Raw genomic sequence first — 14,485 nt, 5'->3', positions numbered from 1 at the left:
AGTAATCTTTTAAAGTTACAGTCCCTTCAGAAAAAGATAATACGTGCAATATCCTGGTCAAAATTCAATGCTCCAACTGCGTCACTGTTGCACTCATATGGTCTCCTCAAGCTTCCTGAAATCAACACCTATCACAATGCATGCACAATGTACCAAGTGGTAAATAATATGAACACCCGCCTATGTGAGCTTGTACCTATCTCTCGTCCACTGCACACACACTATACCAGGAAAAAACATTTGATAACTGGCAAAGTAAGAAAACTGAAGAGCACTAGCCTGAGTATTGTTTCCAGGTTTCCGCTGAGTGCGGTGGAGAGAGTTGAGGCGGCTTTTGGCGTACGCCCTGTTGTTGGGCAGTTGTCTGGTGGGGACTGGAAAGGAAGGGGTGCAACCCAACTTTTTGACTCGTCTTGTCGATACTCATCCTCTGTGATCTGCAGGAACCTCAGGTCATCCATTGAAGGAGCGAGCTTGTAAATAAAGGATTCACCCTATCAATTATTTAGGCTGAACTGGCGCAGGCTAGTCTCCTCTCTTCCTAAACCCAGCGGTATCTGTCTCACTGTGACTATATCAAATAGTGTTGTTTCAGGTAATGTAATGTTACCATTGGCTGTATGAAGGAAGGCGACTGACCCAGGTTTTCTCAATTTAGCGTCTGTGTGCTGTCTGTGGTGTCCAGCGCTGAGTAGCCGTGGGCGAACATCTCTTTCGCCTGGATATTGCTGCTGTATGGGCTGAAAAAACTGGGCCGTCCAGTTTCCAGAATGGAGGTTTTGAATGTTCCGACGTGGGGTGGCTTGTGCGCCTCCCCGAGGCACACGTCGCCAACGACGACCCATCCAAGGTCCAGCATCCTTCTGGACTCCTCCCTTCGTCCTTCAGGAAAGACGCTGACGAGGCAGATCTTGGAACAAGCCCTGAGACTCATTCCATCTCTGCATACTTCCGTGCACTTGGAGGTGACTTCCTGATTGTCCGCTTGTTCTCCTCCCTCCCCGTTCTCTGAAGCAGGGGGGGGGGACTTGGAATTCCAGGGAGCTAGTCCTGGGTGGAGTGCTGAGGTGTGACGGTTGCTGCCACATTCCTTGCAGTCCACCTCTGTGACGCAGTCCCTAGCTAAGTAGGTTGTTGAGGAGCAGCACTGGAAACATATGTGATTGTCTTAGAGAAACAGCTTGCGCTCTTCGAGGGTCTTCTCCCTGAAGCCTCTGCATTTCCTCAGTGGGTGGACTTTGTCATGGATGGGGCAGTGCTTCCCAGGGTCCATGTTTCTAGGTCTCTCTGTGGGGGACACTTGATATGGCTGTCTTCATCTTTCTGTCAAACCTCTCTTTCTTTTCGGCTGCTGTGCGGGAAGGTGGGAGGTTGAAGCTGGGATCTGCTTTAACTCTGGCTTCCCTGTGGATGAAGTCAACAAACAAAGCGAAGGGAGGAAAAGCCACATTGTTTTTTACCTTGTATTTGGACCCAAGTGAAACCCATTTATCCTGGAGGTTGAATGAAAGCTTGAATGTGTAAAGTATGGGCGCAACGGGCTGCTTTATGTCACTTGTAGCTAGTGTTAACCCCTGATAAGATGAGGCATGTGGATTGTGTGAGTTAGACTTCAGGCTGGATAAGTCCTGTACATAGTGTTCTGTACGCTGGAGTCGTGTCTGGGGTGAGAGAGATTTGCGGTGTGACTGATGGTCTGAGTCTATCAAACCTGACTCCAGTATTTCTGCTTCTATCAGTGCAGCGTCCATTTCCTTTTCCGTTTGCAGAGCCTCCAGGGTGGCGTCCAGTCTGACCTTTTCTAGTTCGAGGCGGGCCTTCTCTACTTTGAGTTCTGTTGCCCTCTGAGCGTAGGCAAACTTGGAGCGACTTGCTTCTGCCTTTGCTCGGTCTTTGATGGCGGTCTGGGTTGATGAAGAACTGATTGATGCTTTTGAGGAACGAGACGGTATTGACTTGTGGTCCTCTTCCTCGAAACGTACTTCGGGCACTGTGGTATATTCATAACCCCCTTCTGCCATGGTGAGGAGAGATGTGTGTGCTCACTGAGGTGAAGACGTCGGGGGAGGGTGTCGTGTAGGCTTGACCGGGGGCTGTATGAAGGTCCTATAGTCTTTCTTCCAGCCGTTCCTTTCTTACAGCTTAATGTTATGCTGTTTTTTCACTGTACTAGTCTGGGTGGATCTGAGCAGCAATCCCACCATCCAGTTCAGCTAAACTAATTGATAATGAATTGCTGGCCATCACCCTTCCGATGTCTGGAGGGGCAATACCTGCCAGAATGTACAGGTCGTTGGTGTTAGTGGGCTTCAGGCACCCAGTGATGCAACTGCAGCTCTCGTTAAGAGCCGGGTCCAGTTTTTTTGCATGGGTGGATCTCTCCCATTCTTGGCAGGCATATTCTGCAGTAGAGAAGCTGAGGGTAAGGGCTGTGGCACGTAGTGTCTTGGGACATGCACCCCATCTGGTGTTGGTGAGCTTGGGCAGGATGTTGTTAAAAAAGTGTTAAACCTTAAAGGTTATGCTTCTTTATTTGTAAACCGATTTATTTAATGGGGGAAAATGGAAAGCCTTGGGTAGAACAGTAACCACATTGTAGAACCAGATAAAAACATTGAAGTGAATATGTGCCTGAAAATGTCTCATTCTTTGGTCAAATTCAAACACACATGTATGGATGAGTTAAGAAATATATTTTGTTTATTTACCAATACAACAAGATATAACAAGGCAAGGTGGACAAGACAAAGCTATTACAATAATGCAACTCTTGTAATAATACAACTCTTAGTAAATAAAGTGCAAATTGTTTCTATAAAATACTTAAAGTGCAAATAAATAAATAAAAGTGAACAAAATGGTGCAAAACAAAGGTTAATTCAACCTGAATGAACTAGAACTTAAATGCTTGTAAAGCATTGAACTTAAATGTTTGAAAAGCATTGAACTTAAATGCTGTTTTCCGTCGTCATTGTGCATCGACAACGGACTGGTCGCTTGGCAAGGACAGGATCGTCGCTCCACATCTTGTCCACCATCCTCGTAAACTGCTGAAGGAGATCCCTCTGATCTACCCTCATCTCCCGCAGGGCGTCCTTTATGAAGTCCTCCTGCTGCTTCGGAGCACCAGCCCTCTCCTGATCAGCCGACTGCAGGTATGCCACCAGCTCATCCTGCTTCGTCGTACGCTTCCGCTGCCTCTGTGTGTCATTGGGCACTGGAGTTATACTGGAAGCATTATCCCTCGCCCTCTACCGCAAGATGAATGCCCATCAGGTGGATGGGGAATAGTGTCTGATCTTTATTGAACCCCTCGTTCAACTGCCTTGGTGGAGTCACCTGGATACTGCAGGTATAAAAAAAGAAACATGACGGTTGAAGTACACTCATGTTATTCTTCTTAATAACTTACCTGTGCAAGTGCAATCCAAAGCGTTTGTAGGGTGGCAGCCACCATGAGGCCCTCATCCCCCAAATACTGTCCTGGTTTATGGTCCAGCTGGTACAGATTGCCAATGAATGGCTTGGTCCTGTCCTTGTACCATCCAAATGGATTACAGCATTAGTTGTACGTGTGTGTTTGTGTGCGAGAAGCAATGGCACTGTCATTTTCTTCTATTTTTTTGTCGTTTTGCACGTTGGTGTTAGCGTTGGGGTTAGCATTATCGTTAGGTTTAGGGTTAGAGTTAAGGTTAGCTTTGGGGTCACGCCTCGTTTCCACATACGTACATTCTCGTATGCGATCCAACCGTCTCCGACCGAAAGTCCATTCATTCCTAAGTGATTCTCCGTAATGTCAGTTTTTCCTCCGAGACTCCTCCCCTCCGTAAAATTTCTGTCCGGTATGTTGGTAATACAAGTTCAAAAAATTTAACTTTCGCCGTCGTTTTACGGAGATACCGTATGAAAGTTTTTATGTTTTTCACAAAACATGTAAGTACCTGGCAGGCCAAACTCCTCGCCGATCTCTTTCCAAGCCTGGTTGGTTTTGTATGTCGATCCTCATGTTCCAAAGTACCGGTCTCCTAAAAACGGCCATTATCATACGTTCCCCAATCTTTTTGGCTGACCGTAAATAAATTCATGTCCGTACGTAAAACACTAGCGCCCCCTTCCGTAAATTTACGGAAGCACGGATACGAAAAACATACGTGTGTGGAAACGAGGCGTCAGGGTTGAGGTTAGGGTTAGTGTTGTTTTTAGGGTTGGTTGGCATTGGGGTTAGGGTTTGCATCTGGGTTAGGGTTAGCGTTGGGTTTAGCGTTTGCGTTAAATTAGGGGCTAGCTTTGGGGTTCACTGACTGATTACGAATTTAAAAGCACATTTGTGTGGAAACGAGGCGTCAGGGTTGAGGTTAGGGTTAGTGTTGTTTTAAGGGTTGGTTGGCATTGGGGTTAGGGTTTGCATCTGGGTTAGGGTTAGCGTTGGGTTTAGCGTTTGCGTTAAATTAGGGGCTAGCTTTGGGGTTCACTGACTGATTACGAATTTAAAAGCACATTTATCGCTAAAATGTTACCTATTGCTGTTTCTTCTAACAGCAATTGGGGCTAAAATGTTTGTACGGGTCGTTTTTTGGACGACTGTTTAGTGTTGGTCTTCCTTATGGATTTTCGTTTGATGATTTTATGTCTTCAGGTTTTTATTGGCAATAGTGGCCCTGGCCCAAGACTGCGGGCCATTGTAAGTATTCATTAGGCAATGTTTCTCAATAGACATGAGACATCTTAAGGCAATGCATCACAAGCTTTTAGATGCTGCATGCAAAGCATAATAGACATGATATGATAACAAGACAACATGACAAGACATGACTGACAGTAAAAAACAGTAGCGAAAAAAACAGTAGCGAAAGAGGGCATGAAGGCAATCACCTGAAAGACATCTCTGACAACCACGTATTCAAGTCATTGTGAATCAATGAAGAATGAGATACTTCTACCTTTTTTATGTTAATTATTCTGCATCTGTGTGTGTGGTTCGGATTTGTAAATAGAAATATAGGGAGCATTGAATGTTTAAAAAACCTTGATTATTAATATCTCTATTCTCTGTGGATTTACAATACGGTTTACCCACGGTGAACATTTACTTTATAGCGTCAGGCAGAATTTATTTGAAACAGCCGCTGTGTGTGTGTGTGTGTGTGTGTGTGTGTGTGTGTGTGTGTGTGTGTGTGTGTGTGTGTGTGTGTGTGTGTGTGTGTGTGTGTGTGTGTGTGCTTGCGTGCGTGCGTGCGTGCGTGCGTGCGTGCGTGCTGTAGTCACACGCTGAGATCTAGCTTAGTAAATCTCTAGCTCCCTCATGTTTGGTTTCTCTCTCTCTCCTCTGCACAGTTTCGGGCAAAGAAGTTATTGGCTGCAGACTAAATGTTATCATCAGTACGAGAGAAAGAGATAGAAAAAGATGGAGACAAAAAGAGGGTAAGAGAAATGAGACGGGTGAACGGGTGGGAGAGCTAAAGAGAGGGAGAGGGGAATAAATAGATTGGGGAAACCAGGGAGAGTGAGGAGGACACAGGGTGGTAGTGGGATCAGGAAATGGAGAGGGAGAGACAGGACTCGGCAAAGAGAGAAATTATGGAGGAAGATGGCAGAGGTAAATAGTAACAGATTGAGGAGAAATGGAGAAGTTAAAAAGAGTTGAAGAAAAGGTGAATGAAATGCAAAGTCCAGCGTGACTCAAGATCAGGCAAAGGAAATGAGAGGATTAGGAAGATGTAGCTGACTCTCTTTCCTACCGTTACTTTGTTCAAGTATCTCTCTCTCTCTCTCTCTCTCTCTCTCTCACTCTCACTCTCACTCTCACTCTCACTCTCTCTCTCTCTCTCACTCAGTGGACCCCCTGTCAGCTGTCACCTTTGAAGACATGAAAAGAGTTGCAAATTTCCCGCCTCATTTGGGTCCATTACGTCCCCCCCAAAACCCGCCTCCTCCGCCCTCTACCTCTCCCCCTCCACCCACCTCTCCTCAGTCCCCATCTCTCCTGACTCCGCCATCCCTCCACCCTGGAGAGGAGCTGTCAGTCTTCTGGGCGGTAATTAGCTTTTTCAATGGTGTGCAGCCTGCCCCCCCATACGCCCAACCCTTTCCCTCTCCAGTCTCGAGGGTGAGTCGCTCCGAAAGTACATGCTTATCCCGACCCTTTCATTCATTTTTTTAAGGTGTACATTTTTGGTTCCGAAAGTTTTCCATGTGCAACAGCAGTATGACGGTTTAACGGCCAGCACATGCACACACAGCACGCCATCAGCAGACACACACAGGACAAGGGTCCCAGTAAAAAGGTATTGCCTTAATGATAAAAGCACCAGCTGGAAGACTACTTTTGAATGTTAGAATATATAGGAAATGTAAGCATAAGCGCAAAGTGAAAAAAAACAGTAGGCATAAAACACACACACACACTCACAAACACACACACTGCTAAGGAGCTAAAGAGAATCTGCGTGATTCCACTTGAAAGTGTTGAATGGCTGTTACACATTGATGGCTGTGTTTGTGTCAGAGATGTAAGCTTTAGCGCAAGTTCTACCAGGAGGACTCAACTCACAAGCACCAGTTTGCCAATCACCAATTACCAATAACCTGCCTGCATCTGCTTTATAAAGAGTAGTCTAACCTATGTTCTTTGCTGCTTAGGTTTTTCGTTCGATTCTCGTTAATGAACGATTCTCGTTAATGAGAATCGATTCTCGTCGATTCTCAGCAGCCCACTATGTCGCTTAGTACTCACCCAGAGTTCGACGTCCGACAAGGAAGCCATTCCTCTACTCCTACCATATCACGCAAGGATCCAGTTAAAGTCAGCTTCTCGGGCTTCCCGGCCAAGCCCGGGAAGCCCGGGCTTGGCCGGGCTTCCTCAGAACTCCTCGACCAACAAGATGTCCCAGTGGAAGTCGGCTCATCAAGGGAGGAAATCCTGCAGGTAGCCGACGCAGCTTCGGGGAACCCTCAACACGCACCCCCCTCTCCACTGTCCGCTCCCAATGCCGCTGCTAATGCTGCCGCTGGCACCGCTGCTGCTGCTGCCGCAGCTGCGGCTAAAAGAAAACAACCCGGCAAGAAGCGTGCTACTCGTCCTACCACTTCTGGTCCGGCTAAACGTGCGATGAAGAGCGCTGATCATCCCGATTCCAGGCATCCTCAACCAACTCACCCACAAGTCCTCAACACGGATATCATCCAGGTTCTACAAACCCTCGCCGAGTCCGTGAAAAGCCTCGATGCAAGGATAGACGCCGTCGAGACCCCGCTCCGAACTCCCGGAAGGGTCCAAGATCCAAACCCCCACCCGCGTCTTCAGTCGTCACGGTGCCCTTCCACTTCCTGCCTGAGCACCCCGGCGTGCAACCATCGGCCTCGGCTTCCTCCGCCAACACAGCCTACGCACCAGCCGTGTGTCTAGCCATCCTGCCTACTGCCGCCTCCGCGGTAGCTGCCCTAGCTCCCGTATCCTTTACATTATCTACAGCTCTATCAGTTCAGCATCCGGGTAGGAGTTTCATCACGCCCGCCGCGGCAACCGTTTCCCAACTCACTTAATACAATACACTCCAGGGTAAAGATGTCAATCTTGAGGGTTTACCGTCACCTTCCCCTGCTATTGAGCGCCAATGGGTTGATTGTGACTGTTCTTCTAAAGACAACAGATCCCAGACTAACGCGCAACTTATCCTATGGCGGGTTCATCATTACTTTCGGTATTTACAGAGACATACTGGGAGCACACAACGGTGCTCTGTCCAAAGACTGCTACTACATGTAAGCCAACCTGGCGATCGCCTCGGCCGGCCTATCATTCTGTTTAATTGGAGGAGTATTTGTAACAATTTCAGCGAATCTGTCTGTTCTTATAATAACTGTAGTTCAGTATCCGGGTAAGAGTTTCTATTGCTAGTGTCTACGAATGCATTCTACTAGCACCATTTTCTTTTTACTATGCCATTATTGGCCTCGCATTTGCGTTGATTCAAATGGGCAGGTCAGGGAGCCTGGCTTGCTAAAGCCGACATCACGGATGCTTTTAAAATCATGCCTATTCATCATTCCGATTGGCCGCTGTTCGGAGTTAAATGGTAGTCTAAATTCTATTTTGCAGTCAAGTTAACATTTGGGTGTAGGAGCAGTCCCCACCTCTTCAATTTGTTATCCGAGGCCTCGTGCTGGATAATGTTAAACGTATGTCGTTGCCATTCGTTTACATTTGCTGGACGAATTCTTGCTAATTGACTTTCCATCAAATCAAACCGGGAGTATTCTGTGTAATCGGCGTCCCCCTATCTGAAGAGTAAATGGAGGGCCCATTTACCTCAATCAAATTTCTAGGGATTCGCTTAGACTCCGATAGGATGCAAGCATCCCTGCCCGATGAGAAACTGCAGATGATCAGGGGCCGTATTCACAAAGCATTTTATCTTACCGCTAGGAGTGCTCCTAACTCGCGCTAAAACATTTTACGTGGGAGTTTTTTCTAAAAAGTTATTCACAAAGCCGCTGAGACCTACTCTTACTTAGGATAAATCACAAAGAGTGAACTAAGAGTGACGCGCCGTTCTATGGATTACGTCAATTCTCGTGCACGAGTTTAGAAGCGGTCAGTTCGGTGATTGGTTGTTCAGACGAGCCGACTGAATCACCGAAAAACAAGGAAATAGCCTAGGCTAGAAATGAATTCCTATTAAGTAGTTATAGTGCAGTTAGCAGAATACACGCATGATGACAATTTTGTGCAGACCACGATAATGACGTTGTAGCCTGCACGTTCAAGAGAGAGAGAAAAAGTAAAATTTAAAAGAAAATAAATGTTATGAACTACACAAGTGTTGACTGATTTGTGCCAAGGTGTTTACCTAAAATGTGTTCAGTGATCCATAAATGCCAGTCCACTCGGTTCCACACGGCCAAATTCATTGTCATGTTGATCGCCATCATCATCATCATCATCATCATCATCATCATCATCATCATCATCATCATCATCATCGTCTGGCTGTGGAATGTTCCTCCGCTTGCAGAGGTTGTGTAGAATGGCACATACAGTGATTACTGTGCTTGCCCCCTCTGGGGTGAGGCGTATTTCGCCGTGGAGGACATGAAACCGACGTTTCATCTGCCCAATTCCTCTCTCCACAACATTTTGTGTATGTTTGTGTGCTCTAGCATATGTGGAATAAATCAGTAAACAATAATAAATAGGGATTCAACAAATAAAAGGCGTCAAAGAGCCAATACGATGTGTTTTAATAATAATAACTAGAACTGCAAGCAGTTATGCAGGGGTCCAAGAAGTGCGCCACCTAGTGGCCGGCATGTCTGGATTTGGTCGTCTGCCGTCACCTCACGGACCTGGATGTAGTCATGTAATTGGCGTGTGTGAACCATTTACGGTTTGGGCTGTAGTACCACTTTTAGCTGCTGGAATAAAAAGAAAAAAAATCCTTACAAAAACAATAGGGATCCAACCTGTTGGCTTGGACCCCTAATAATAATACATTTAATTTAGAGGGGCCTTTCAAGACACCCAAGGTCACCTTACAGAGCATATAGTCACCATAAATTTACGCATAGGACTAAGCGTAATCTGCGTAATCACTTACATGTTATACTTTAACTGTGCTCCCGGTTGTGGATTGAGGTAGGGTGTCTAGAGCCACGTCTTGCATGGATAGTCACTGTCACCCAGCAGGTGACACCCAACTGGTACATCTCAAAAAGCTGCCTTAGACCGCTCACCATTAAAATGCGCAAAACATAGGTAGCTGAAGATCCAGGCCACTTTGCAACAACATCCAGTGGGCTATGTTAAAATTTGCATCAAAAACAACCTGCGTGTTGATGGAATGCACTTTCTTCCTATTGACGAACACGTCCTCGTCTTTTGATGGCGCAATTGTTTTTATGTGCGTCCCGTCAATAGCACCGACCACACTAGGCATATGTGCAATTGCCATGAAGTTGGCTTTGATCCTGTGCAATTGTTGAATGTCCAAAGGAAAGTTTATGGCACGGCTGACTGATGGTTGCGATATTTTTAAATCGTCGGCATTGCAAAGTTGCATTTCCCCTGTTGCTAAATAACGAAGTGTGGCCAAACATTTTATTTCGGGACTGATCGGATTATTCCTGTTAGTCTGGGATGTTATTGCATCGCGCATTAACTCCACAACAAGTTTAATACTCTAACATTTCGTCTCGCAGGCATTTTACGATTCTTTGTGAATAGGTCTTACTGAGTTAGGAGTCCTCTTGAGGACTTTTAAGCTCTCCTAGACTTAGGTGCCACTTTTAGGCCTAAAATACTTTGTGAATTGCTCTTAGTGAAAAAAGTTAAGAGTCCTAAATTTAAGAGTGACACGCCCATTATTTTTAGGAGTTACTCCTAAATTCGACAGTTAGGACCTACTTTTAGCCCTAAGATCCTTTGTGAATACGCCCCAGATCTTTTTCCGATTCGTTTCAAACTACTGCTGGAGAAACTAAACGCGAAATGTCCGCCTCCTAGGCCACCTGAATCGCGCCATGCTAAATCTACACAATATAGCTCTTAAAAACGTACTTGTTGATTGTGTGAGTCCTTTACTCTGTCACTCAATGCATATTGCTATTTAAGATCTGTAAGCTCTGTATATACTTTGTATTTCTTTTAGAGCTGTCAGTTAAACGCGTTATTAACGGCGTTAACGCAAACCAATTTTAACGGCGTTAAAAAATGTATCGCGCGATTAACGCAATTATTTTATTTAAAAAAAATTTTTTTTTTTTTTTTTGGCTCAAAACAAAGAAGCAGTAGCCTGACTGCTATGTTCAACTGACATTTGTTCAAAGCAGTCGTTTAATTGCACTATAGGCTTTTTTTTTGTATCGTCCTGTTTTGATCAGTATATGCCAATGTTGTTATCATTAAAAACTCATTTGCACAAGGCAAGGCGATGCACTTCACCATGTTGATAAGAGAATTAAAATGAGAAGAATTATGGGCCAAAAAAATCAAGGGATATTTAGCATAGAAAAATTATTTGCGATTAATCGTGAGTTAACTATGACATTAATGCGATTAATCACGATTAAATATTTTAATCGCTTGACAGCTCTAATTTTTTTTAACACCAAAAAACACAGGGTTAGGCTTAGGGGGTTCGGGTGGGGCTAAGCATGTGAAACTGGCCAAGACCATAAGGCCGCTCGTTCATCTCTCGTCTTCTAACTCTGGCCCATTCTGTCCCAAATCTGAACAACATAATATACCTCAACGAAGGCTGCATGTCTGACCTCAAATTCTGGTTGTTTCTCCTTGTTAATTGGAACAGTATCTTTCTTTTATAATATGCCCAAATCACCCGATTCTCTCGAACTATTTACCGATGCGGCGCCCACAGTCGGGTTCGGGGTTTATTCCAAGGGCAATGGTTTGCCAAAAGATTGCCAGCCGAATTTTGCACATTCGCCCTCGGGTCCGAGTCGTCTGCGCTGGTCGAACTTTACCCAATCGTGGCTGCTAGCGTTTCGTGGGGGTAAACATGGCGTCGTAAATGCATAACCATGTTTTGCGATAACGAAGCAGTGGTTGCAATGATTAATAAAAAGCAATCTGCGTGCGCTACTATTGTGTCTTTGCTCAGACGCGCCGAGACTCAACTCACACGCACCAGTTTGCCAATCACCATCACCAATCACCTGCCTACACCTGCTTTACAAAGAGTAGTCTAACCTATGTTCTTTGCTACTTAGGTCAAAGCATTGATCTCTCTGATTGATGCAGGAGTTTTTGCCCACTTCTAAAGTATCGTGAGGCGAGAGGTCCCAGCGTCAAACCATCGCCATGAACATCTATCATAGGCAGGGCGTTCGGATGGAGGAGTGGATGAACAGATAGATACTGTAGACAAGACAGAAAGACAGAGAGAGAGGAATAACAGGGTGACAGCGGTGATGCTAGACCTGATAGATGGCAACAGAGAGAGGGGAGGGGGACTGTAAATGTCCGGAGAAGATAAAACTACATTTGGAATTAGCAGAACATAGGCAGCCAAGCAGAGTCGCGCCCAGAGCGCCGCACAGTAGAGAAACACAGTGAGGAGACCCCTGACAAGATGGTTACCGTTCGATTTTGGATAATATTGAAATTTAATTTTAATTATATTTGCAATAGCTGGAAACAAATGTAGATAAGGATGGGTTATTGTTTGGCTAGGAACTCCTCAGCTTGTGAATCGAGCCCACACCGTATTGTTGAGCACACATCCCACTGCTGGTGACCATGAATGACTCATCCAAAACTAGCTAGCTGCTCATTTTGACATAAAAAGGCCTATAGAAAACCCCCACACACACAAACACACACTCACACACGTGTCCCTATTTTCTCTCCCTCTTCCTCCTCTTTTGAGGAAGGAACCCCCTGGGATTTTAACTAGCCTCCTCATGTTGGTCGTTTATTTTGTTGAAAGGCGATGCTTTATACGCATAAACACACAACCAAACATGTGCCGCTTTATTCCCCCCCCCCCGCGCCCATCCTCGCCTTCTCCTCTTCCTCTTCTGATAGAACAAAAAGCCACCCATCTACGGGGTGTTCCGTTTCAGAACTCATCCGCAAAGCCAAAACCACCACCTGTCAGCTCGATCCTCTTCCCACCTCCCTTGTCAAAGCATGTCTTCCGTCCATCTCCCCCATGATCACCAACATAATTAACTCCTCCCTCACTACTGGTACTGTACCCCCCACTCTCAAGCTGGCTGCCATCACTCCCATCCTAAAAAAACCTGGTGCTGACCCAACTGACCTTAACCATTACCGGCCCATCTCCAATCTCCCTTTCATCTCCAAAACACTAGAAAGGGTGGTTTCCGCACAACTACAGTCCCACCTCGACACTAACAATCTCCACGAACAGTTCCAATCTGGCTTCCGTCCAAAACACAGCACTGAAACAGCCCTAGTCAAAATCACCAACGACCTCCTCCTTGCAGCCGACTCTGGATTACTCACCATTCTCATCCTCCTCGATCTCAGCGCAGCATTCGACACCATCTCCCACCCTCTGCTCCTGGACCGCCTAGCTGGTATTGGGATCACTGGTGCTGCACTCTCCTGGTTTACATCCTACCTCACCGGCCGTCAACAATTTGTTCAACTAAGCAACCACAAGTCTGGGTGTTCAGGTGTCTCACTGGGCGTCCCCCAGGGGTCAGTCTTGGGTCCACTCCTCTTCACCACTTACCTCCTCCCGCTGGGCACACTCCTCCGTCACCATGGGGTCCATTTTCATTGCTACGCTGACGACACACAGGTCTACATCTCCACCAAACCCACCGCTGCCATCCCCCCCACCTCCCTCATCACGTGCCTGGAAGAGATCCGGAGCTGGTTGAGCAGGAACTTCCTGAAACTCAATGGAAACAAGACCGAGGCCCTGCTCATCGGATCCAAATCCATCCTCACTAAATCACAACACACCCCAGCTCCACTCATAATTATCGATGGATTCCCAGTACCCTTCTCCTCCAAAGTCAAGAGCCTCGGCGTCATCCTGGACAACACCCTCTCATTCGCACCCCATATTCACAACATCACCCGGACTGCATTCTTCCACCTCCGCAACATCGCCAGACTCCGCCCATCACTGACCCAATCCAGCGCTGAAATCCTAGTTCACTCATTTGTCACATCACGCATAGACTACTGCAACGCCCTCCTCACCGGACTCCCCACCAAACTTATCAACAGACTGCAGATCATTCAGAACTCAGCCGCCCGGATCATCACCCGCACCAAATCATCTGACCACATCACCCCTGTCCTCATTCAACTTCACTGGCTACCAGTACACTACCGCATCCAATACAAAACCCTACTCCTCACCTACAAAGCTCTGCACAACCTAGCCCCCAGTTATCTCCGCGACCTCCTCCAAGAATACACTCCCTCCCGCTCCCTCCACTCAACCTCTGCTGGACTACTATGTATCCCCACATCACGACTCACTTCAATGGGTGCCCGGTCATTCAGCTGTTCAGCACCCAGGCTCTGGAACTCCCTCCCCCCACACATAAAACAGTCAGACACCATTTCAACCTTCAAGTCACAACTCAAAACTCACTTGTTCAAACTCGCACACAACGTCTAACTGATCACTGTTTTGATTTTTGATTTTTTGATTTTTTTATTTCTTATTGCTTATGTTTATTTATTTATTTATTTTTTCCACAATGTCTTGCTTTTTAAAAAATGTATGATGACTATTTGCTCTGTAAGGTGACCTTGGGTGTCTTGAAAGGCGCCTCTAAATTAAATGTATTATTATTATTATTATTATAACTGGTGGCAGTTCGGCTGTCCCAAGGTTACATTAACTGCCCTTCTTTATGTAATCACTTGTCAATTGTTGTCGGTGGTGTAAATGTAGGCACACCCCAGTCTTAACCAGGCCATGCTTCCAGCTGGCTCTTTCACGCTCTGTACATGCTCTATCTCTGTCTATCCTTC

At 46.0% G+C, this 14,485-nt stretch overlaps 1 protein-coding gene across 1 annotated transcript; it reads left to right on the top strand.

Moving 5' to 3' along the window:
- Positions 1-6,715: 6,715 nt before the first annotated feature.
- On the top strand, positions 6,716-14,036 carry LOC115531637 (uncharacterized; the record flags this gene model as incomplete). Its single annotated transcript, XM_030340996.1, has 3 exons — positions 6,716-7,058; positions 7,304-7,431; positions 13,518-14,036. Coding segments are annotated over exons 1-3 (990 nt in total), but the record flags the coding sequence as incomplete, so codon positions are not given.
- Between the last annotated feature and the right edge of the window lie 449 nt (positions 14,037-14,485).

This window comes from Gadus morhua, chromosome 18, assembly GCF_902167405.1.
Source record: "Gadus morhua chromosome 18, gadMor3.0, whole genome shotgun sequence".
Lineage (NCBI taxonomy): Eukaryota > Metazoa > Chordata > Actinopteri > Gadiformes > Gadidae > Gadus > Gadus morhua.
This window is presented reverse-complemented; position numbering and strand designations above follow the sequence as displayed.